The 22102-nt window shown below is 45.7% G+C and overlaps 3 protein-coding genes across 6 annotated transcripts in view; all 3 read left to right on the plus strand.

Moving 5' to 3' along the window:
* Window positions 1-9937, plus strand: part of LOC125297807 (HMG domain-containing protein 4-like) — a 13415-nt gene extending 3478 nt beyond the window's left edge. The window contains exons 1-12 of one of the 4 annotated variants that reach the window (XM_048248300.1): window positions 1806-1897; window positions 2863-2990; window positions 3084-3162; window positions 3364-3759; window positions 4834-5031; window positions 5274-5422; window positions 5694-5772; window positions 6637-6701; window positions 7376-7499; window positions 8391-8569; window positions 8828-8950; window positions 9619-9937. In XM_048248300.1, coding sequence (XP_048104257.1) covers window positions 2865-2990; window positions 3084-3162; window positions 3364-3759; window positions 4834-5031; window positions 5274-5422; window positions 5694-5772; window positions 6637-6701; window positions 7376-7499; window positions 8391-8569; window positions 8828-8950; window positions 9619-9663 — 1563 coding nt within the window. In that variant the 5' untranslated portion in view covers window positions 1806-1897; window positions 2863-2864 and the 3' untranslated portion in view covers window positions 9664-9937. The other 3 variants (XM_048248301.1, XM_048248302.1, XM_048248303.1) reach the window with 3 other exon arrangements.
* Window positions 9938-10954: 1017 nt separating this feature from the next.
* Window positions 10955-15537, plus strand: LOC125298347 (GTPase IMAP family member 5-like). Its single transcript, XM_048249050.1, has 4 exons — window positions 10955-11009; window positions 12631-13196; window positions 14247-14420; window positions 15478-15537. The coding sequence occupies exons 1-4, from the start codon at window positions 10955-10957 to the stop codon at window positions 15535-15537; spliced, it is 855 nt and encodes a 284-aa protein (XP_048105007.1).
* Window positions 15538-15957: 420 nt separating this feature from the next.
* LOC125297916 (GTPase IMAP family member 9) lies at window positions 15958-18746 on the plus strand. Its single transcript, XM_048248479.1, has 4 exons — window positions 15958-16200; window positions 16530-16589; window positions 16700-16896; window positions 17416-18746. The coding sequence occupies exons 1-4, from the start codon at window positions 16002-16004 to the stop codon at window positions 18379-18381; spliced, it is 1422 nt and encodes a 473-aa protein (XP_048104436.1). The 5' UTR covers window positions 15958-16001; the 3' UTR covers window positions 18382-18746.
* Window positions 18747-22102: the final 3356 nt, after the last annotated feature.

Here is a 22102-nt window from a genome sequence, read left to right on the forward strand (position 1 = left end):
TCTTATGCGTTATAGTTTGCATAATATTGTTTTATTTCCATAATTTGACAGTGTTTATTATTGATATTCTCTTTAAAGGTGCCATGTGTAAGAATTTAGGTAAAAATATCAAAAAAAATGAGCTACACACATCAAAAGAAATAAGGCGATGACATCATTAAAAAAATGACAAGGTATAGTGCTGCAGAGATAACTCGCACGGCTTGTGGTTGTACTTGAACCAAAGAGTATACACCTGTCGGGCTGTGGCTAGTAATTTAGCATGCTAATTCAAGTTGATATCTCTGCAGCACTATACCTTGTCATTTTTTTAAAGACATCATCGCCTTTATTTCATCTCATTCTTTTGATGCGTGTAGCCAGAGACTTTCTAATGAGGAGACACAGCACTCAAAACACCCTCCATAGAAATGCATGGGGCTAGTTTGTAACGCCGTTACTATACAAATCACACCCCTTCCTCTGCAAAACGTTGACATGTGAATACATTGAGCCAATCATGTGGTGTGATGTGAATACATTGAGCCAATCATGTGTTGTGAACTCGCCGCTGGAGCAAGATTGGTGTCGTGAAGCCTTGCGCACACGCATTTCTGCTGAATAGGATGCCCGAAAAAAGCGTTGCTATATGGCCGCCGAGTGGAGGGACTTGCCTAAAAGGACTTTGATGTAGCTCATTTTTTTTTGGATATTTTTACCTCAATTCTTACACATGGCACCTTTAATGTAGTCTTACCATGTTATTGTTTTTATATTATTGATTGAATGGACATTGTTTATTATTGCTTTTTTCCCCTCATTTTCATTGTTTATTTCTTTAGGCTATTGATTGAATTGACATTATTGTTAATTATTGCTCCTTATTATAGTCTGACCAACATTTTAATCTGTTCCCTGTTAAATTTAAATATTATATTGTTTTGTATTTGTATGTCGCTTTGGACAAAAGTGTCTGCCAAATCCCATAACCATAACCATAATACCACTTTGTGTACATTGTTTATAACCTGTATATTACTATATCATATTATATAATAGCACATTATGTAAGCAATGGGTGACTTCATCTTATGAAAATCATTTTTTTATATTCGGTTCAAGTTAGAAAGTACCAGAGAGTTTATTTCTTGTTAACATTTTTCTCAAACTGGGATCAGGGCTACAACAAAATATGAAGTTCAGTAGTGGGGTGGTACAGGTTGACCCCTACTTGCCCATGGACCATTGAATACACATGACTGACTAATTCAGGCCTAATACTATATAATAAAATGGCTTAACACATAATTAAACTTTAGATTATGATATAACATGTCAAATACTTTGTGTTGATACCCAACTTCCTCAATATTGAACCCTTTATGCATAAGCAATAGGCAATTTCATCTCTCATGTCTTAAAATCTGCATTTTCCACCACTGGGTACCAGTCAGAAAGTGGTCTACCAGGTACAATGGGAATGAATTAATTTCTTGATTTCTTGATATTTCTGTTTATAAACTGAAATACTGTATGGCTGTATGTATTTTATTCTTTTCATGGAGAGCATTGCTCTATGCTGTTCTATGGTGCTTTCTGCCTCTTAGTTGCGCACGCATGTTTTCGTGACGTTGCATAGAAATCCATGTATTTACTGTAGGCTATGCTGCCAGAGGCCGGAGTCAATGGCCGGAGTAGGCTTGTAGGCCTATGTGTTTGGCAAATAAAAACTGATTCTGGTTCTGATAACTCCATGGATAACTGTTAAGGTAAATTTGTAACAGGTCGACGAACTTACGATTCTAACCGCTAGGGGCAGTGTCCAGCTCTGCACTCAAAGCACATTTTTCTTCTATTGTTGAGCCGTGTTAATAAGTTGTAAGATGGCGGCGAACGGCGCTTAAATTTTGTGAAATAGGTAACAAATCAATTAATTAAAACGCATTTCGCCCGAATATTTATACAGTAGTATCATATTTTCAGTGTTTGTTCCATGTAGTGCTTGAGAAATCTATTAGTTCTGCAGACTGGCCCATACCCGGAGAACGTGTGCAAGGTAGCAAGTATAACGTTAACTTGGCTAGCTAATTCATTAGCCAGTCAGGGAAATCCGCTCAAGATACAAACTTTGTGCTCTCTGCTAGCGATTGTTAGCTCAATAGCGCATCTCTTGTTGAATAGCTATGCAGTGTGTTTTGATGTTTTGATGTTTTGATTTTAATATCCAACAGCACCGTTTCTAATAAGTGAAACGTGTGAGGCCTTTATCGTGGTGTTAACGATAGTTACAACGGAGTGCTGACATCTGTCCACGTTTATATTAGCTCGTTGGCAAGCTAGCATCTCTTAATTTTGTTCAATTTTGTTTATTGGTAAGGGTTTGTTAATTCTTTGATACAGTTTTCATCTTTATCTTTTACCCGTGCTCAAATACAGTGTTTGGCAGTTGCCATTAACGTCAGCATCTGATGGGCATAGTTGCCCTGACTGCACTTTCCACAACGTTAACTTAATAGCGCGGTAAATTCTACAACATACTTACGTTGAGCTATTTGGCAAACTTTTGGTAAGAATTCGAGAGGATGATAAGTTTTAACATTTGTCGTTTTACTTATATTTGCTAATTCGTGGTTGCGATTTCTGTGTTGGTAGAGTTCACTTGTGCTTGAGTGAGAATGTAAACACTCTTCAATAACAATAGCACGCCGCCCGTACCACGTCATTGCCCAACTCAAAAATCATTCCTGCTGGATAGTGACCTCATGTGGGAAAACTTTTTGACCTCTCAGAAGACAACATATTCTGTTCCATACTTGTTTATTGGGTCAATTAAGGGTTTTAAACTCACTCCTAATACCGTGCATGTCCTGATATTTTCTGCAGAGATGGAGGGAGAGGTGGGTCTCGTGGCCGGCCGCAGCCAAAGAGAGAAGAGGAGATCCTACAAAGATTTGTTGAGGGAAGAGGAGGAAATAGATGCCCAAGTGCGCAAGACCTCGAAGAAACGACGTGTAAGGCCTACAATTGAATGCCACTTTTACCATTAATGTAACATTTTTGATGAGCATGTTTGAATGTCTCACATTGCATCTTTCTGTCTACAGGACTCCGATCCTTTTGCCACAGGAGGTGAGCTTCACAAGAAAAAGAAGAGGTTACATGAAGAGGAACACTTTCACAAAGGTACAGTAAATTGGGGGAAAGAAGAAGCGTCACTTCCAGTGACTAACTTATCGCTAGATTTTAGATTATAGATTTTAGATTTTAGATTATAGATTTTAGATTATAGATTTTTCGATTATAGATTTTTCTCAGCATTTCTCACTGATCTGGTTTTGACCTTTGACCTTTTTGGGGGGTTCATTTTGTTGGGTCTTCCTGCAGGGGACAGGGGTCATGGGCAGTCCATTCATCACAAAAAGAAAAAGAAGAAACCGATCCCGGAGGGGAGACCCTCCATGGGCCACTCCTCGTCCTTCGCCCCCGCTCCGCACTCGACCGAGACGGCCATGGACCTGCTGCAGGCCATCACGTCGCCGCTGGCCACCGGCTCGGCCCCCAGCCCCCCTCACCACCACCACCATCAGCACCAGCATAAGCCAACGCAGCGGCAGCCCGCCTACAAGAAGCCCTCGTACGCCTCGCACCCGCACCACAGCACCCAGCGCAAACAGCGGGACGAGTGGGACGCGCCGCTCCCCCGGCCCAAACCCGCCAAGAAGAAGCCACTGCTGGTCAGGGAGCCACTGCCTGTAGTGGGCACGGAGGTGGAGCTAGAAGGTGAGGAGGAGGAGGAGGATGATAAAGGCCATTGTCTGGAGTTTAGTGTTTTAAGATTTGTTTGGTAATTTTATGGATGTGCAGTGGCTGGAATGGCATAATGGTGGTGCTGGTCATTTTTATGTGAAAGGTAATGTGCATGCTAAAGCACATTTGAGGGCTTCCCTTCAGTAGGTGAGCTTTGAGCATTGTAGGAAAATAAAGCATCCATCAACGGAAGATTCTACAATTCCATATTATATTTGTTGGGCTCATGTATTCTTTACTAAGAATTAACACAGCCGGTGTGATCATGTGGCACAAGTGAAAGATAAGGAACTGAATTAAAGTTTAGGAAAGATAAGGAACTGAAGTGTAAAAATATGCTTTGATCCAGTTTTTTACGGACATATTACGCACTTGCTGCTCTGTTGATTTCAGTGAAATTGTAATGGACATAAAATGATAAAAGCCTTTAAAAAAGGAAGTTCAATATAGATTATTGTCTACATTGCTGTGGTGCCTGCTGATGATGACAGCCTTGTGGAGATATTAGATAAGCGTTCTTATTTCGCACAGGCTGTTGTGTAATATGGCTCTGGCACAGAGTGTGATGTCCTGGTGTCTGATGTTTATGAATAGCTACAGGGTAATGTCTCCGCAGACCGCTGTATGGATTGTGTGTGTCTGCATGACATGATGATCTATATAAGTTTGTGCCCAATGAGAAACTTTTGAACACAGTGTCAATGTATGTGTACAGTTCTCTAACAGCTCAGCTAGGACGTGACCAATCTCGTGACAGTGAAGCAGTCCTGTTACATTGTGCACAGATCTTTTTTCATTGTTTGTTTTAAGTTGAAGACATATCTATCTTTTACTGGTTGTGTGTATGTGTGTGTGAGAATAGAGACTTTATTGTTCGGTGAAGCAAGTGGCCATTTCAGTGAATAGCCAGTTTCAGCCATGACTTGCCCTTCATTATTTCACAGCTTCTGCTAATATGTGATGTGGCCCGCGGTGATTACATGCATATGTGACCGTAATGACCGGTCACTATTTGGCCTTACCATCCCTTTCCCTGCTCGGTGTCAGGACACTACGATGGACCGCTGGGGATTATGGGTGACAGCTCCTCCTCAGCCGACGAGCTGGAGGCCGGCGAGTTGATCATCGACGACTCGTACGCCCAGCTGGCCAAGAAGGCCAAGAAGAGCAAGAAGAGCAAGAAGAAGAAGGAGAAAGAGAGGGAGAAAAAGCACAGCCTGAAAGGGACCAAGAAGGTGTCCAAAGGTAAAGACGCCCCTAGGCACAGTCCTTTTACACAGCATACAGTATGTAAAGACACATGTAGGCACAGTCCTTTACACAGCATACAGTATGTAACAGGTTTTTAAAGTGAGTGATTTTTCCATGGAAGATTTTGAAAAGTAAGGAAGTATCATCATGTCATAGAGTATGTGATATGTTTTTGTAACAAGTGTTTTTCATTTTTCATGTATTTACGCTGTGTGTCCCATGATCTCTCTCCACAGGCGGCAGCTCTCACTCCTCCAGTATGGCAAACGGCAGCGCTGGTTACGGGGCGTACGGAATGGCGTCCTCCGACTCCCTCAACCACCGGCCGAGTGACAAGAAGAAGAAGAAGGAGGAGAAGGGCAGAGACAAGTCTGACAAAGACAAGGTCAGATATAGGACATCACTCAGTATCCCCTCATCTGGGATTATTAATGAAGCCTGCAGCTAACACGTTTAGGCTCGGTTTTTCCATACACGGATTAAGCCTAGTCTGAGACGAAGCTTTATTTCAATGGAAATCTCCACTGTAGTTCTGTTGTAGTCCAGGACTAGGCCTAATCCATGCATGGGAAACCTAATCTGTGTGTTTTCTTGAGCTGTTATGTAAGAAGGGCCAGCAATGGATTGACATTTCTTGTCTTCTCACTGGATCACAGAAGAAGAAGAACCTCACAGCATACCAGATATTCTGCAAGGAATACAGAGCCAGTATCAACCTGGAGCAGCCAGGCCTGGGTGAGCACCACATAATCTCACACAGCTTCATAATCCCACACTGTGCTTTTGGCAGGAGCAATAAGAGTATGCAGTGAATTTGACACTTTTTAAAGTAATGCATCCACTGATTTGTGAAAGTGGAGCTCAGTATAGCGTGTTGCAAACAGAAAACATTGTAGATGACTGGTGCTTTAATCAGAGTGTGGGCAGATCTTGTCCCCCTCGGGTTTCAGTACTTATCTTGAGATGAGTTGTCACAATCTGGTCCTTTGACATTATTACTGTCAAGTGCAGCGGTGCCTCAGACACACCATCTGTCACTGGGATTATGTAAATGTCTTATCAGTAGTACTGACATTTTTTATTTATTTATTTTTTCAAATTTGGTTAAGACTTCCATGGAGGAGTTGGTGTCAAATGTCAAAAGGCCTTTCGTTTCCATGACAAACAAATCTACTTGAAAGAGTTTGATTTCCTGTGGGCAGTTGTGGGTAAAGTCACTATGCGGGTATGAGTCACAGCCTCTGTGTCATGAATAGACGGTTCAAGACCTTTAGATTCCATCGAAATGATACAAAAGTAACTTAAACTGCTCATGTTGACTTTCAGCAGCTGGGTAGCAAGACTGAGAGGTCCATGTGAGAGTGTGTGTGTTCCGTCTCAAACAGCACAGTGCCTTATCACCATCACGTCTCAACTGCTATCTCAGTTGCCATGTGTTGACATTCTGCAGCCATAAGTTGATAAGTCTCTGATTAGATTAGAATACTATATCAGTTGTGGATATAATCAATAGTAGTGTTGATGATAATATTGGTGTCGTTTTTTATGATGTGGTCAATGTATACACAGAACGAATTGTGTTATTTGTCTTCTTTCCAGATTTTGGCGAATTGAGTAAAAAGTTAGCAGATGCATGGAAGCAGCTACCAGAAGGAGACAAAGAAGTGAGTGCCACATACACACACACACACAAACACTACTTCAACCTGTTTCTTGCACCCGATTCTAGCAGTTGTTAGAAGTTGAAAATATAATGTAGAAATGATTAATCAGATTAACAGTTACCGTACTTATAGTAACAGTTGATTTAACTGCTAGTGACGCATCCTCTCATGTGGCACTTTCCCAGTCTGTCTATGGGAGACCATAACAGTGATTCTCTAAGACGTGGCCTAAGTCACTTAACCTGATTTAGATCACACGCGGCACAATTAGTCTGTAATTGCAGCAGGAGATTATGGGTTTGTAAGTTTACAGCGGAAAAGTGATTTGTGTCAATATATGAGGTCAAGAGGATATTGAGGTCAATTTCTGACAGTATATCAGTAAACATCTCTCCTAAGGATAATAACCCTGCCTCTCTCTGTCTCTCTCTCTCTCTCTCTCTCTCTCTCTCTCCCTCTCCCTCTCTTTGTCTCTCTCTCTGTCTGTCTCTCTTTCTCTCCCTCTCTCTCTGTCTCTCTCTCTCCCTCTCTCCCTCTCTCTCTCTCTCTCTCTCCCTCTCTCCCTCTCTTTGTCTCTCTCTCTGTCTGTCTCTCTTTCTCTCCCTCTCTCTCTGTCTCTCTCTCTCTCTCTCTCTCTGTCTCTCTCTCTCCCCCCTCCCCCCCTCTCTCTGTAGGTGTGGAAAGAGAGGGCTCAGTACCTGCAGCACAAGCAGCAGATGAAGTCAGGCCTCTCCTCCTCCTCAGGCAAATCTGCCCCCCAGTCTAGCTCTGGAGCAGCTAAAGCAGACAAGCCCAAAGGTGAGAGCCACGTGCCTTAAAAAACCTCCTGTCCTACCTGGTTGCAAAACCTACTGTACACCTGGTTGGCTTGATCATAGGTTTGCTATCCTACCCTAGCCATTGGGAATGTTTTTTCTGGGCAAAGGAATTGTATGTGTGTTAATATACCTGTCAGGTTCACTTAAAGGAGCCACACATACTGTAGGGCTAGGCTACTGTTATGTTGTTGACTGCCGTACTATTGAGGACTATTATGAGTTCTGTCCATTATTTGGTGGTAGGTAAAATTGCTGCAATAAAATTATGCTTATTAAATGCTTTCCCCAAATCACTTTTCACAATTTTTTTTCAAGAGTAATATTATCGGTTATCGTATCGGTATCGCCCACAACAAACCAAATAAATATTGGTTATCGTTATCGGCCCTAAAATTCCATATCGGTGCATCTCTAGTAAGGAGGTCAGTGAATAGGGAATTGCAACAATCTAGGCGGGACGTAATGAAGGAGTGGACCAGGGTTTGTGCATCGGTGGTAGAAAGGAAGGGGCGAAGGATGCCAATGTTCCAGAGGTGGAAGAACGCAGTCTTGGTGAGGGATTTAAAGTGGGGATCGAAACTGAGTGAGACGCTGAGATTTCTGACAATGACATAATGTGGTCCAATAATGGCCTAACAACTAATATACGGCATTATTCCAAAAACTTCAATTGTGTTTCAGAATTGAGAATTGAAATCTTGGGCCTTGTTATTCTGGGGTCATTATTTTGGAGGCTCTTTTCCCAGTGAGATTGATTGGTCGCCCCCTCTCAGTAGGTTGTGTTGGAAGACGTTTCCATACAAATCTAGGCGTTAATCTGCATAATCCTAATCTACAAACCCACATCCCAACCTTCCCTTCCCCTCTGCAGCAGTGAAGAGGGTGGAGAGTAGGCCGCACCTCCAACAGTCCAATGGCATGGCGGCGGAGGTGGAGCCATCCCCCTCTCCGGGCAGCTTCCCCGAGGTGGACCCCATCGATGCGGCCGCCCACCTGCAGCTCCTGGGAGAGTCGCTCTCCGTGATTGGCTGCCGCCTGCAGGAAACTGAGGTGAGTGCGTTCAGTGAAGCCGGCTCCATTGCAGTCGTGGTGCGTCATAAAGGGCAGAGGTCACACTTGTCTTGTGGGACTTTTTGTAAGAGTGCCTTGACCAATAAGTCTGCCATACTGTATTACATACTGTATTTCTTAGGCTTTGCCTACAGCTAGGAAAGAAATTATTATTATTATTATTATTATTAAATCTTTATTTCCCTTTTTTCTTTATACGTTTCTTTACAAACACTCTCTCTGTCTATCTGTCTGCAGGGCATGGTGACCGTGTCGGGCAGTCTGTCAGTGCTGCTGGACGCCATGTTGTGTGCTCTGGGTCCGCTCGCCTGTCTCACCACTCAAGTCCCAGAGCTCAACGGCTGCCCTCAGCACATACTGGTGAGTCCTAGAGCGCACGGCACACTGCACTTCACATCTGTGGGGTTGGAGGGATGGGTCGCATACTACAGAGCAGCCTAGTCGCATACTACAGAGCAGCGTAGTGGCATACTACTGAGCAGCGTAGTGGCATACTACAGAGCAGCGTAGTGGCATACTACAGAGCAGCGTACTGGCATACTACGGAGCAGCGTAGTCGCATACTACAGAGCAGCATAGTGGCATACTACTGAGCAGCGTAGTGGCATACTACTGAGCAGCGTAGTGGCATACTACAGAGCAGCGTAGTGGCATACTACAGAGCAGCGTACTGGCATACTACGGAGCAGCGTAGTCGCATACTACAAAGCAGTGTAGTCGCATTATTATACATACTGGCTTTGAAGGAATTCATTTTCCACAATACTTCTTTGCTTGCTTCCATAGACACACCCATTTTTTTACGTGTGCAATAGTGCGCATGTTATTACATTAGCATTATCTAAGTTGTGTCTAGTAATTAAAATTCCTTTAGTTCATGCCAAAGTGCGTGATTAGATGCTTACAATGTTTGTGGTTATTCTGTTTTGTAGTAACCTGTCTATCTAGTTGCCAAAGCACTCTAGATTTGACTGTCTCTCTCACCTCTTACGCAAACTGACCATTCCCCCTCCTCTTTGTCCTCTCAGTCCAAGACTCTGGACAACATCGCCTATGTGATGCCCGGTTTGTGAAGGCCACTGGAAGTTCCGACCCTTACTGCCACTGACCGACCGAAGTTACAGCACGGGAGGAGCGCTGGGTGGATGGATCAAAACAACACTCTTTCTTTCTTTCTTTATTTTAACATTTTAAATAAGGGAAGACTTGAAGCATTGCACAGTTTTGCACTGGACACACGGACACAGACTCTTCTAGTTTTAACCATGCTCCCATTTTTAACATTTGTGACTTTTTGTTCCTTTCATTTTCATTTGTTATATTTACAATTAAAGATATTTTAGTGAATTGTTTTAAGCTCCTAGTGTTTTGTGCGCTACTTTTTGTAACTTGGAATTATATCTCTTAAGGTCGTTCAGAGGTATATACCCTTAAGCTGTTTGTGGTTGTGGTCGCTATACACGGTTTCTGAGGGGTCTTTAAAAGTCCAAAAAAGTCTTTAATAATCCAATTAAATCATGAATTTTAGGCTTTAAACGTCTCAAACACGTTTAGATTTTACACAGTAGGTCTTAAAAGGTCTAAATTGATCTCTTATGTTTTGACTACTCCTACAGTAGTCCTTTTCTGGCTGCATAGGTTGTAGTTGCTGCATAGGTATTGTAGTTCTGTCGATTATAAAGATGTCACAATGGGCTAAAAATAGAAACAAGACTTTGCTAGTATTTCTGGATTTTCCTTCATCTCCTTTGTTTTTGTTGACTGGTATGAGTGTGAAATCAATTTTGCGTTTGATTAGTAATTGTCTGAAAAAGGTCTTAGATGTATCATGTTGAAAAACCTGCAGAAACCCTTGATATAAATGCAGCATATCAGCTCATCTTTCCTGTAAGGAGCTAGTTTGACCTCATTCAGCTAAGCAGGTGCTATTGTCCACTGCCCTGTAACCGCATACTTAATCTGCCCTTACTCCTAGAGTTCCCTTTGTTACTTAGAGGACTCAGTGTAATTTTTACTTAGAGGACCGTATTCTAATGTGTAATTTTTACTTAGAGGATCGTATTCTAATGTGTAATTTTTACTTAGAGGACCGTATTCTAATGTGTAATTTTTACTTAGAGGATCGTATTCTATTGTGTCATTTTTACTTAGAGGATCGTATTCTGATATTTTGTGATATTTCTGACTCTGACTTTGGCCACAGTCAAAGCAAATTCGAGTAGTGATCAGTCTGATGCCAGCAGGTTACTGGTACACTGATCATTGAACCTAGACATCAGATTACATGTGACAGACATCATTACCCAACAGGTTTCAAAGTGCCTCCCACACTGTGTGCTCTGGACCGTAGAGCTTTGAACAGGGATGTCGGATCTACGCATCATCACCTGCGTGACCCCTCAGGTGAGTTTTGGCACGGGTGTGGACGTACTGTACCTGGGGACGCAGTGACACATGGTTATTCCTCCTCCACCCTGGTGTGGAATGTTCTCCCAACTCCAACCAAGAGGGCTGGGCCTCCCTTTAGATGTGTGTGTTGAAGTGAAAGCATTGGGGTGGAGATTGAACTTGTAGATTTCTGTGATGTTTGGGATTGCTCAGTCAGTCTGAAGAGAGCTGGAGCAGAAGCAGGAGAGAGGAATAAGTTAAGAACGCAGACTGGAAGATTTATCCTCAATCAGATCGGACAAGATCATAGACAACTACAATAGGAGCTTGAGGAGAGCAGAGACCTTTTCAACAGGCACAGGTAAGAGCAGGGGAATGAATGGAGCTGCAAAAAATGAGTTTTGTTCTAGTGAATGTGTGAATATTAAGGTTTAATTACATGTAGTCAAATGGACTCTTCACTTCTTCAGTGGGCATTTGCTTGTTATGAGCTATGAGAAGTCATATTAAGTATATTAATTGTTACTTGAGAGATGAGATGACAAGTTGTGACATGCTCAATAGGCTAAAGATTGTTAGTTGCAGTAGTTGGTGTTACTGCTGACAGGTTGTTCAGTCAAACCTGTGCTGGTATCATAAATCCCCTATTTATGATACATCTTTCTGATAGCTTGAGAGTTCAGATGAGTGCAGATTTCTCTCTATTTTTAATTATTTTTAGTGCTTCCTCAAAGGTGTACACACACACACACACACACATACACTGCAAGAGTGTATGTGTAATCAGTCCGACAGCAGAATGCTGCTAAACCAGATGAGCAAGGTTGTTAAATAATAAGTGTGTGAATGCAAGGTTGAGAGACAGACTAGGGGAGTTGAAACACGCATATTGAAAGCTCTCACCCTGACAACCACTAATAAACACAAATGGGGTATTACTCATGTCAAGAAACTCGACAAATAATTTCATTGTGTTGGTACAATGAGCACCTTGTCCCCTTATCACATTTTTGATTACTGAGGAATGAAGACAATCCATGTGAATTGCCATTTTTTTATACTGTTGTTTTAAGTTTCTATGGGTGTCAGTGAGCTCTTGGCAGTTGTCATGGTCACTTTGAGTGGCACATACTGTATTGTTTTTCCTTTAAACACAGCCTTCCTTTACACACAGCTTATTTTATTCACTCAACAGTGGTACCATCATCAACAGCCCATTGTCCATATACTAATACTTCCAACTCTTGTAGAGACTATAAAGATAACTGTAACTATAACAATATGAACGTCCATACTGTGTTGATGAATGTGATGTTGAACTCATGTTCATGATGGCGATGTCTAACATTTGATGCATTCCGATTGGCTGTCAGCTTTTTGTCATTCTCAAAATCGCTCTGAAAATCAACCCCGACGATATTGTTCTTTATGTCGTTATTGTTATAGTTTATGTGTGGATGTTTTCATTCATATTAGCTAGAGCGATACTTTTTTTCCTGATATTGTTATTCTTCTTGGTGTGAACGGCCCCTAATGGCTGTTGTTTTACCATCCGACTCCTAATGCTGATTGCATATTGTGCATCAGGAAAATTCAATCTGCCCATCCACATCTCCCTCCCTCTCTGATCTCTGTTCTCTGTGGTCCCCCAGTAGATATGAGTACGGAGTGGGATAGAGCTCACCCAGGCTCGGTGGAGCTCCGACTGGTCCTGGTGGGCACCTTCGACTGCGGCAAGACCCTGACTGCAGACACCCTGCTGGGCCAGAAGAGCTCCGAGGGTCAAGACTCTCCCCGCTCCTGCGTCCTCCGCCGAGGTCTCTCCCACGCCCGCCGGCTCACGCTGGTGGAGGCCCCGCGCTGGTACTGGTCAGGGGGTCGCCTGGAGTCCAGCGTCAAGGAGGAGACGAGACACGCGCTGTCGCTGGCCGCCCCGGCACCTCACGCCTTCCTCCTGCTGATCCCCGTGAGCCAGTTCACGGACATGGAGCAACGCGCTCCTCAGGAGCTCCAGGAGGTGTTCGGGCGAGAGGTGCTGCAGCACACGCTGGTGGTGCTCACCTGCGGGGACTACCTGGTGGGCCGCACGGCCGAGGAGTACCTGGCCAAAGAGGACCAGGGCCTCAGGGAGGTCATCGCACTCTGTGAGGGCCGCTACCACGTCATGAACAACCGGCAGCCCGAGGACAGAGAGCAGGTTAAACAGCTGCTGGAGAAGGTGAGCACAGAGCAAGACTGTCAGACTGTCATGTTTAAATGTCATGTGGATGTCATGTGAATGTCATGCCTAGCCTAGCTCATCTGTTTGGATTTACTCCTTCAGGACAGGACTGAACATCTTAATGGACTGTTTCTTAAAAGCTGCTATAAAGCTCAGCCACGAAAGAATTGGGGAGTACCCTAGCCTAGAAATCTAGACGCACCCTAGCGGGCTAGTCTAGCAACTCTCCATTGACTTGCAAGCTGGAAAAATTAAACTTCAATAGGGCCAATCACATTGTGTATAGTCGTTAGGCGGGCTTAACACAGGGATGGATTACTGCACGGGCCTACCGGGCCCAGGCCCAGGGGCCCAAGAGGTCAGGGGGCCCTGAAGCCCAAGCCTTTGCATGGAATCATTGCCTCAATGTCAACATATCAGGATGTAGGCTATGAATCTGATTGAATTTAGAATTGGCCATCCCCAAAATGCACCAGAATAATCACATTAAACAAATTTAAAATTTTCTGGGGGAGGACCCCCAAATCCCCCCTCCCACATAAGCAACAATTAGTGGGGGGCCCTTAATACATCTGGGCCCAGGGGCCTGAAAGTTCATAATCCGCCCATGGCTTAACATAATAATTGATGGCAGAGTTTAAACGGTTCAGTGTGAATTCCCTGCTACTTGAAAACAAAGAAGATGGATGTTGCTGTTGGCGGACAGCATGACACGAGTAATGCTTTTTTTAAGTTGGCAAAAGTTTGAACTAGCCAACTAGCTCCGCTGGAGGGAAAACACATGGGACTCATGAATTGTAGCACTATCCTATTGCGTGCAGAGGGAATTTGAAAGACAACCGATTATCCCGCCCCTTTGGACTGAGCACTGCGAACAGTGAGTCCCCAGACCCTACATTTTAATGTGGGTCTGGCTCGTCAGGCTAGGAGTACCCTGCATCTCTAGGCTGACCGAAGAGCTTTAATCCCTGAACGTGATGACACTCCTGTTGTGCTAACATACGCTAGTTTCCATGATGCTACAAATGTCCTTTCCCTTCTCAACAGGTGGAGCGCATGGTTGCGCAGAAGGGAGGCTGCTACGTCCAGGGCGTCCCCCTGCCCGAGGTTGTGACCCCCGGCCTGACCGAGGAGGTGGTGATGGAGACGCAGCGCGGCGTGAACGCGGAGCGGCCAGGGAGCGCAGGAGGAGCGGGCGCTGACCACACAGACTCAGCGCAGGCGACTGAGATAGACGGAGCAGAGGCGCTGAGGAGAGAGAAGGAGAGAGGAGAGAGAGCACGACTGGAGAAAGAGAGAGAAGAGAAAGAGAGAGAGGAGAAAAAGAGACGCGAGACGGAGAAAGAGAAACTGAATGAGAAACTGGAAGAATGGAAAAGAGGAAAACTGGAGAAGGAGAAAGAGGGAAACGTAAAGAGGATGATCGAGGAGAAGGAGCTAGTAAAGAGAAGGAACGAGGGAGGAATGGGAAGCATCAAAGAAAGAGAGGAGAGGGAGAAGGAGAGAGAAGAGGAGAGGGAGAAGAAGAGACTAGCAGACAGGGAGAGAAAAGAGAGGGAGAGAACCGAGAGAGAGCAACGTGAGAAAGCAGAGATGGAGAGAATAGAGAAAGAGAGAGCAGAGAGAGAGAGAATCATCAAAGAAAGAGAGGAGAGGAGAATTAAAGAGAGAGAAAAACTAGAGAAGGAGAGAGAAGAGGAAAGGTTAAAGAGGCAAGCGGAAATAGAGAAAAGAGAGAGGGAGAGAATGGAGAGAGAGGAACATGAGAAAGCAGAGATGGACAGAATACAGAAAGAGAGAGTAGAGAGAGAGAGAATCATCAAAGAAAGAGAGGAGAGGGAAAGAGCAGAGAGAGAAAGACTGGAGAAGGAAAGAGAAGAGGAAAGGTTAAAGAGGAGGGAGAGCAGGAAAAAGGAGAGAACAGAGAGAGAACAACGTGAGAAAGCAGAGATGGAGAGAATAGAGAAAGAGAGAGCAGAAAGAGAGAGAATCGTCAAGGAGAGGGAAGAGAGGATAATTAAAGAGAGAGAAAGACTTGAGAAGGAGAGAGAAGAGGAAAGGTTAAAGAGGCAAACAGAAATGGAGAAAAGAGAGAGGGAGAGAACAGAGAGAGAGCCACATGAGAAGGCTGAGATGGAGAGAATAGAGAAAGAGAGAGTAGAGAGAGAGAGAATCACCAAGGAGAGGGAGGAGAGGGAAGGGACAGAGCAGGAGAGCTCGGAGACAGAGGGGAGGGAGAGTGTCCAGAGAAATGTAAAGAGAAGAGAAACGATGGAAGAGAGAAGAGGACGACTACAACGAGCGAGAGCTGAGAGAGAAAAACTGGAACAAGAAATAGCAGAGAGGGAGAGAACAGAGGCACTGAGGAGAGAGAACGAGAGCGCAGAGAGAGAAGGACTGGAGCGAGAGAAGATGGAGAAAGAGGAGAAAGAAAGAGAAAGAGTTGAACAAGAGAGAGAAAGATTTGAGCAGGAGAGACTGAAGAGAGAAAAAGAGAAAGAAAGAATAGAGAAAGAAAGACTTGAAAGAGAACAGGCTGAGAAAATGAGAGCAGAAAAAGAGAGAAGGGTGAGAGAGAGGATAGAGAGAGAGAAGATAGAGAGAGAAACAGCAGATAAGGAGAGAACAGAGGCACTGAGGAGAAAGAATGAGAGCGCAGAGAGAGAAGGACTGGAGCGAGAGAAGATGGAGAAAGAGAGGAAAGAAAAAGAAAGAATTGAACAAGAGAGAGAAAGAATTGAGCAGGAGAGACTGAAGAGAGAAAAAGAGAAAGAAAGACTTGAAAGAGAAAAGGCCGAGAGAATGAGAGCAGAAAAAGAAAGGATGGAGAGAGAGAAGATAGAGAGAGAAAAAACACAGAAGGAAGAAAGGGCCACTTCAACGCACCGGGCCAATGGCCTCCACTCCCAGATGTCGCCCCAGAAACAGCAACTCCTTGAGCAGCAGCGTACTTATGAAGACAAACAACAGAAGACCAAAGGCAGCTCCTTGCCAACTGCAGGTAGAGAATGAAATGTCCCAGAACATTCTCCATGTGAAGAGGAAAGAGCAGCGCATTTCAATTCCAGTGTGCTACAATGTCTAGATCAACAAGAACCGATCACACAAAAAAAATCACAGATATAAAAAACAGGATTCAGACATAGAAGTACTGACATGGAAGATTTATATACTATTGTTCATGTCATGTCAACAGGAACTTCAGTCAGAACTCTGTGGAAGTGATGATATCACTTCAAAGAGCTGTAGATGTGGGAACTAGTGTGAACTCACTGTATGCAGCTCATTTCATGGTCACACTCAAACGCCATTCTCCTTCTTTTCCTCTAGAGGGAGCCATTCTCAGCCAGTTCTCAGACAAGACAAGCGATAAGAAAACCCTCAAAAGCAGTAAGTCGCACCAGCGTGACCAAACAGCCCAGTAATCTATGACTCCTCCCATTTAATGATATGGAATGATTCCAGCTGGATTCTAACGTATGATGTCATCGTTCTCTCAGTCTACCATCGGGTTACGACTGGAGATGATCTCTCTCCTGCGGTTCCGGAGCTGAGGCTGGTTCTGCTGGGCGGTTCCGGGTCGGGGAAGAGCGCTGCGGGGAACGCCATCCTGGGCCGGAAGGAGTTTGAGTCGCGGGCGGACACAGGGGTCACCCAGACGTGTGAGAAGGGCCGGGTCATCCTGGGCAACAAGCGGGTGAGTAGCCAAGCCAACCTTGCTGATCACAAGCCTGAAAACATCTCCCATCATCTCTACCAGAGCTGCTGCAAATGTGGATGTTTGTAGAGGTTTTGTTCAGACGGATTCTTTCTTAACTTCTGTCTGAAGTAGCTTAGAGCGCTTGTGTTATTCTCTCCTTTCCACTCTCTCACTCCTGCACTCACCTATATCTTCCTCTTCCTTTTATTCCCTGCCCCCCCTCTCTCTCCCTCTTTCTTTCTTTCTCTCTCTTCCTCTCTTTCCCTCTCTCTCCCCCCCTCTCTCTCTCCCTCCCTCTCCTCTCTCTCTCTCTCCCTTTCCTCACCTCCATTTCCTGTATTCTTTATACCCTTCTTCCTCCTCACTATCTCTCTTAACCTCTCACACACCCTCTCAATTCACCTCACTTATCTCTTCTCCTTCCTTCCTTCTCCTCCTCTTCCTCTGTTTCTCTCTCCTCACCTCCTCTCTCTCTCTCTCTCTCTCTCTCTCTCTCTCTTTCCTCCCCTCCCCCAGGTGGCGGTGGTGGACACCCCTGACTGGTTCCGCTCTGAGCGCACCCCGGATGAGGTCCGCTCCCAGCTCTCGTCCTGCGTGGCCCTGTCCACCCCGGGGCCCCACGCCTTCCTCTTCTGCGTGCCGCTGCACCGGCCCTCGGACGCCGGCCAGCTGCAGGCCCTGGGAGCCCTGGAGGGCGTGTTCGGCGCCGGGGCCGTCTGGGGCCACACGCTGGTCCTCTTCACCCACGCCGACCGCCTGAAGGAGTGGTCAGGCGGGGTGGCCAGGGTGGAGGAGTACATCGCCTCCAAGCGACCGGACCTCCTGAAGCTGGTGGAAAAGTGCGGTGACCGCTACCACATCCTGGAGAGGCCAGGGAGTGAGGGTGGAGGAGGAGGAGGAGGAGGAGGAGGAGGAGAGGAGGTGGAGAGGAGGAGTGTGGAGGAGCTGCTGGAGAAGGTGGAGCAGACGGTGAGGGAGAGCGGAGATGGTCACTACAGCTGCCCGCTCTACCAGGAGGCGGACAGCCGGGTCCGGGACCGCCAGGCGGAACTCCTGCAGGTCAGGAGGGAGAGGAGCAGGGAGCACCTGGTCACCCTGCAGGAGGAAGAGGAGGACGAGGCCGCGGAGGTGGAGAGAACAAGGGACGAGGCGGAGAAGAGCATCCAGCTGGACTCGGTCCCCGTGCTCTCCCTCCCGCCTGCCCAGTCCAGCTCGTTCCTGCGCTCCGTCGGGGAGAAGGTGGCGGCCGGGGTGGTGGCCGGCGCGAGGAAGGTGCCGAAGGTGCTGGCCGGCGGGGCCTTGCTGGGAGGGGGGCTGGGGGTCTTCCTCGGGGGGCTCATCGGAGGGGCGGTGGGGGTCACGGGAGGGGTCGCGCTCGCCGAGGTGGCCAGACGGAAGCTCAGCAGCAAACGGACAGAGAGTGACGGACAGAAAGTCGATGAGAAGAAAGTCGTGAGCGCTCTTGAGGCTCATGTGGATTGACCAATGACTGTATATATGTGTATAGTCATTGGGATTGACTGACTGTATTGTTCCGTTGCAACCTGTCATTTCCACTCTATCTAAAAGATTTTAGGTTGATTTAAAAGTGTATATGCATAGATATACTATACATTTTCTTAGAAGCACCTTACAGTTTATATAGGAAGGTACCTGATAATTCTCTCACAACTTCAAGTAAAAGTGAAAAGTACATTTGCTTTAATATCAGAACAACTAGGTGTTGCACATGAATACCACATACGACAAACAGACGTACATTACATAAACACATACTGTATCTTAACAAGACATCACATTGACTTGGCTTCCACAAACATAACACAACATAACATTAATAACAGAAAGGCGTTTGTCGTATGTAGTATTCATGTGCATGTCGTAGTGTTGCATTTTCTGTAATGTCAATGATGTTTGCAAATAAAAAAAAAAAAAAGAACAACTAGGTGTTGAAGAGTCAGTCACGTCTGTGTTGTATTATCAGTAACTCTGGTTACAGAATAAAAAAAAACTTGTATTATGGTTCTTCCTTAAAAACCATGTGAAAACCATTTTATTGAAAAGCATGTGACAATGTTAAACAAGTTGATGGTTGTTTCTGAAATGCTATACTGCTAAAGAGATTAAATCTAAAACATTGCTGTCTTTGCCACAAGGTGGCATTCAAGTTCATTAAGAGGTATTGCCACACTTGCGAGACATGTAGTGTAATCAGCAACACAATCATGGGTCATGAAGCTTATCAACTGTGAAATGCCTCATCACACCTGATGTGAGCAGGCTTAGTAAGACAGTTTCTCTGTGTATGTATGTATCTATATGTGTCTATGTATGTTATTTTGTCTGTGCATGTATGTGCATATCTATCTACATTCTTTGCTGTGTGACCGTCTGGAAGAGTGAGACATGTTATGGGTATTCGTCTGGAAGAGTGAGACATGTTATGGGTATTCGTCTGGAAGAGTGAGACATGTTATGGGTATTCGTCTGGAAGAGTGAGACATGTTATGGGTATTCGTCTGGAAGAGTGAGACATGTTATGGGTATTCGTCTGGAAGAGTGAGACATGTTATGGGTATCCGTCTGGAAGAGTGAGACATGTTATGGGTATTCGTCTGGAAGAGTGAGACATGTTATGGGTATCCGTCTGGAAGAGTGAGACATGTTATGGGTATTCGTCTGGAAGAGTGAGACATGTTATGGGTATTCGTCTGGAAGAGTGAGACATGTTATGGGTATTCGGGAGAAGAGTGTGTTTTGTCTTTTGTCCTTTTGTTTTGTGTTTGTTTAACTTTAAGAGTGAGTGAGTGACCCAGGGTCAGTGACACAGCCCGCCGCCGCAACATGTGACCCGCCTCAGAGGAAGTGCTCTGTGTCGACACCGATGGTGTAACCCTGTGCAGGGGGGTGGGGCGGGGGGAATGGGGGGTGTGTGTAAGGGGGTTGGGGCCACTTGGGTAGAGGGGAGGGGGCGACTACCGTGTGACGACACTAGCAGGTGGCCAGCAGTGGTGCCAGCCAGCCTGGGTGTGGTGCCAACTCACCCGTCTGCAGGGCCCCAGGGGCACGAGGGGGGGGGGGGGGGGGCGGTCGAGGGGAGATGTGCCAACTGGCATTATCTCTGACTCACACGCCACCCTCCCAACCCCCTGGGCCTCCTCTATCACACAGAGAAAAAAGAAAAACAGCGCAAGTGTTTTGTAGGGTTAGATCCTGTGGCCCTAGGCCTAGTTCTACTGTACACATGACCGGTGAGGAACAGAGCTGTTTTTAGTGACCACATAAAATGGCTGTGCACAGACACCTTCAGAAAGCACCTGCAGAAGGGGCATGCAAATGCATGTCCAAAATGCATCACACTATTTTTTTTTTGCATTAAGGCTGTTACAGTTAACCACCTAAATGAGATAAAGTGATAAAGTTGTCTGTAGCGCTGCTTTTACACATATGTAAAGGATCGACTAACTGATGATGTATCATTTTGTTGAAGTGATCTAGAGTGATCTGCAGTGTTCCACTGACATCATGCACACCCATGTGGAGCGTGAGTGAACAAATCAAGGCCCTGGTGCCCAAATTGCAGTGAGTGGCAGCGTCAGGCCCAGTTATGCAAGCCTCTCTTCCTGTTGTGTTCCAAGCACAGGGTTTCTGGGGGTGGACAGGCTTAAGCAAGCAGCCAGTGTGTATGTGTGTGTGTGTGTGTGTGTGTGGGGGGGGAGGCCTGAAAGAACCTTAACCCCAACCTACACACACAAACACCCACACCCCTGCTTTGGCTTCACCACTTTGCTGTTTTCACAACTTTCTCTCGCCTTTTTTTCCCCATTTCAGTCGTTTCTTTCCTCCCTCTTTTCACGCGGCGGTTACCACCACAGATTCCCCTCAGGAAGCTCATTGGCCGCCGATGAGACAGCACTAACTGTAGCCATTTCCTGACCACCTGATACAGTGCAGCGGGACAGCCAAGCAAACCCACCGATGGCCCGTTTGCTCTTCCCACACCGCAACAACACACCCCCACACACACACACACACACACACACACACCCAGCAACACCACCCTCTGTTACCCCCAACCACCTCCACCCGACCCCCAACAACAACCACCCAACTGCCCCCCCATCTCCTCTTCCCAGCCTCGCCCTAACCTCACTCCCCAGATGCCCGACCTTCCACTTGACCCCCAGGCACTTTGCGTACACACAGCTGCACAGGGTGCAAAGGGGAAAAGCGTTCTCCTCTTTCTCCCAAATAGCCATGAAAGTGGTGTGGCAGTCATTTTTTTTTTTCTGTTTTCCACCCGCACCGGTTCTCACGCCACTGTCATGGATCAACAATGTCCGGCCCTACACAGGACGCTAATTTTTCACAGCAACAATGTTCTTGTTTTTCTTTGAAATTCTTCTCCATTTTCCAACTGTTGCCCACCGCTGTGGAGACCTTGGCTTGGGAGTTTATATGTTTAACTAACGCCACCGAAGCGCCTTTGGTCCTTTGTGTGCGTCTCGCTTTACAAGTCACCGGGCAGACTGCATCTGAGAGGCGCTCGACGTGACGGGGGAATTCCCCGAGTAAAGTTAGATGTAAAACAATGCACACGAGGAAATGAGGGTGATGGCGCATTCACGCAATCTGGGCTACGGTGTCGTGTCATGCTGTGGGTGTGGACACCCTGTCCAGTGCTGGACATCCCCCTTGGGCTCTCAGCTGTCCTGAACCATCAGCCTGAATTGAATAATGGCCCCAACAAAGGAGCCCTGCCCAGAGCTGCAGAGAAGGCCTGAAATAAAACAACCAAAAATAGCAGGCCCCTTTTGGCTATAGGTTATCAACACACAACTCATAGACCGAGCTCTAAAAGGGACATAATGCTAACTTTAGACAATCTTCACTTAATGACCACTTGGTTTCAGTTGGAATAAGAATCTTTTTGATTTCATGGAATATTAAGACGTTTCTTGAGTGTATATACTGTATTTAGAGTGCAGAAATATTACACGTTTACCAAGTACTTTGGCAGCGAAGTATCACATTGGAATTGAGTTACTGGCCCTTGTGTTGGTTCACGTCAGCCATACATACTGTAAGTCAGAATCTATTACTACATACCTCTATTAAAAGGATAGATTACACATGCCAATCAGCTTGAGAAGTGCAAAAACACTACTGGGTTTGTCATGACATCAAGGACATCAAAATGGGG

Source organism: Alosa alosa, chromosome 7 (assembly GCF_017589495.1).
Source record: "Alosa alosa isolate M-15738 ecotype Scorff River chromosome 7, AALO_Geno_1.1, whole genome shotgun sequence".
Taxonomy (NCBI): Eukaryota; Metazoa; Chordata; class Actinopteri; order Clupeiformes; family Clupeidae; genus Alosa; species Alosa alosa.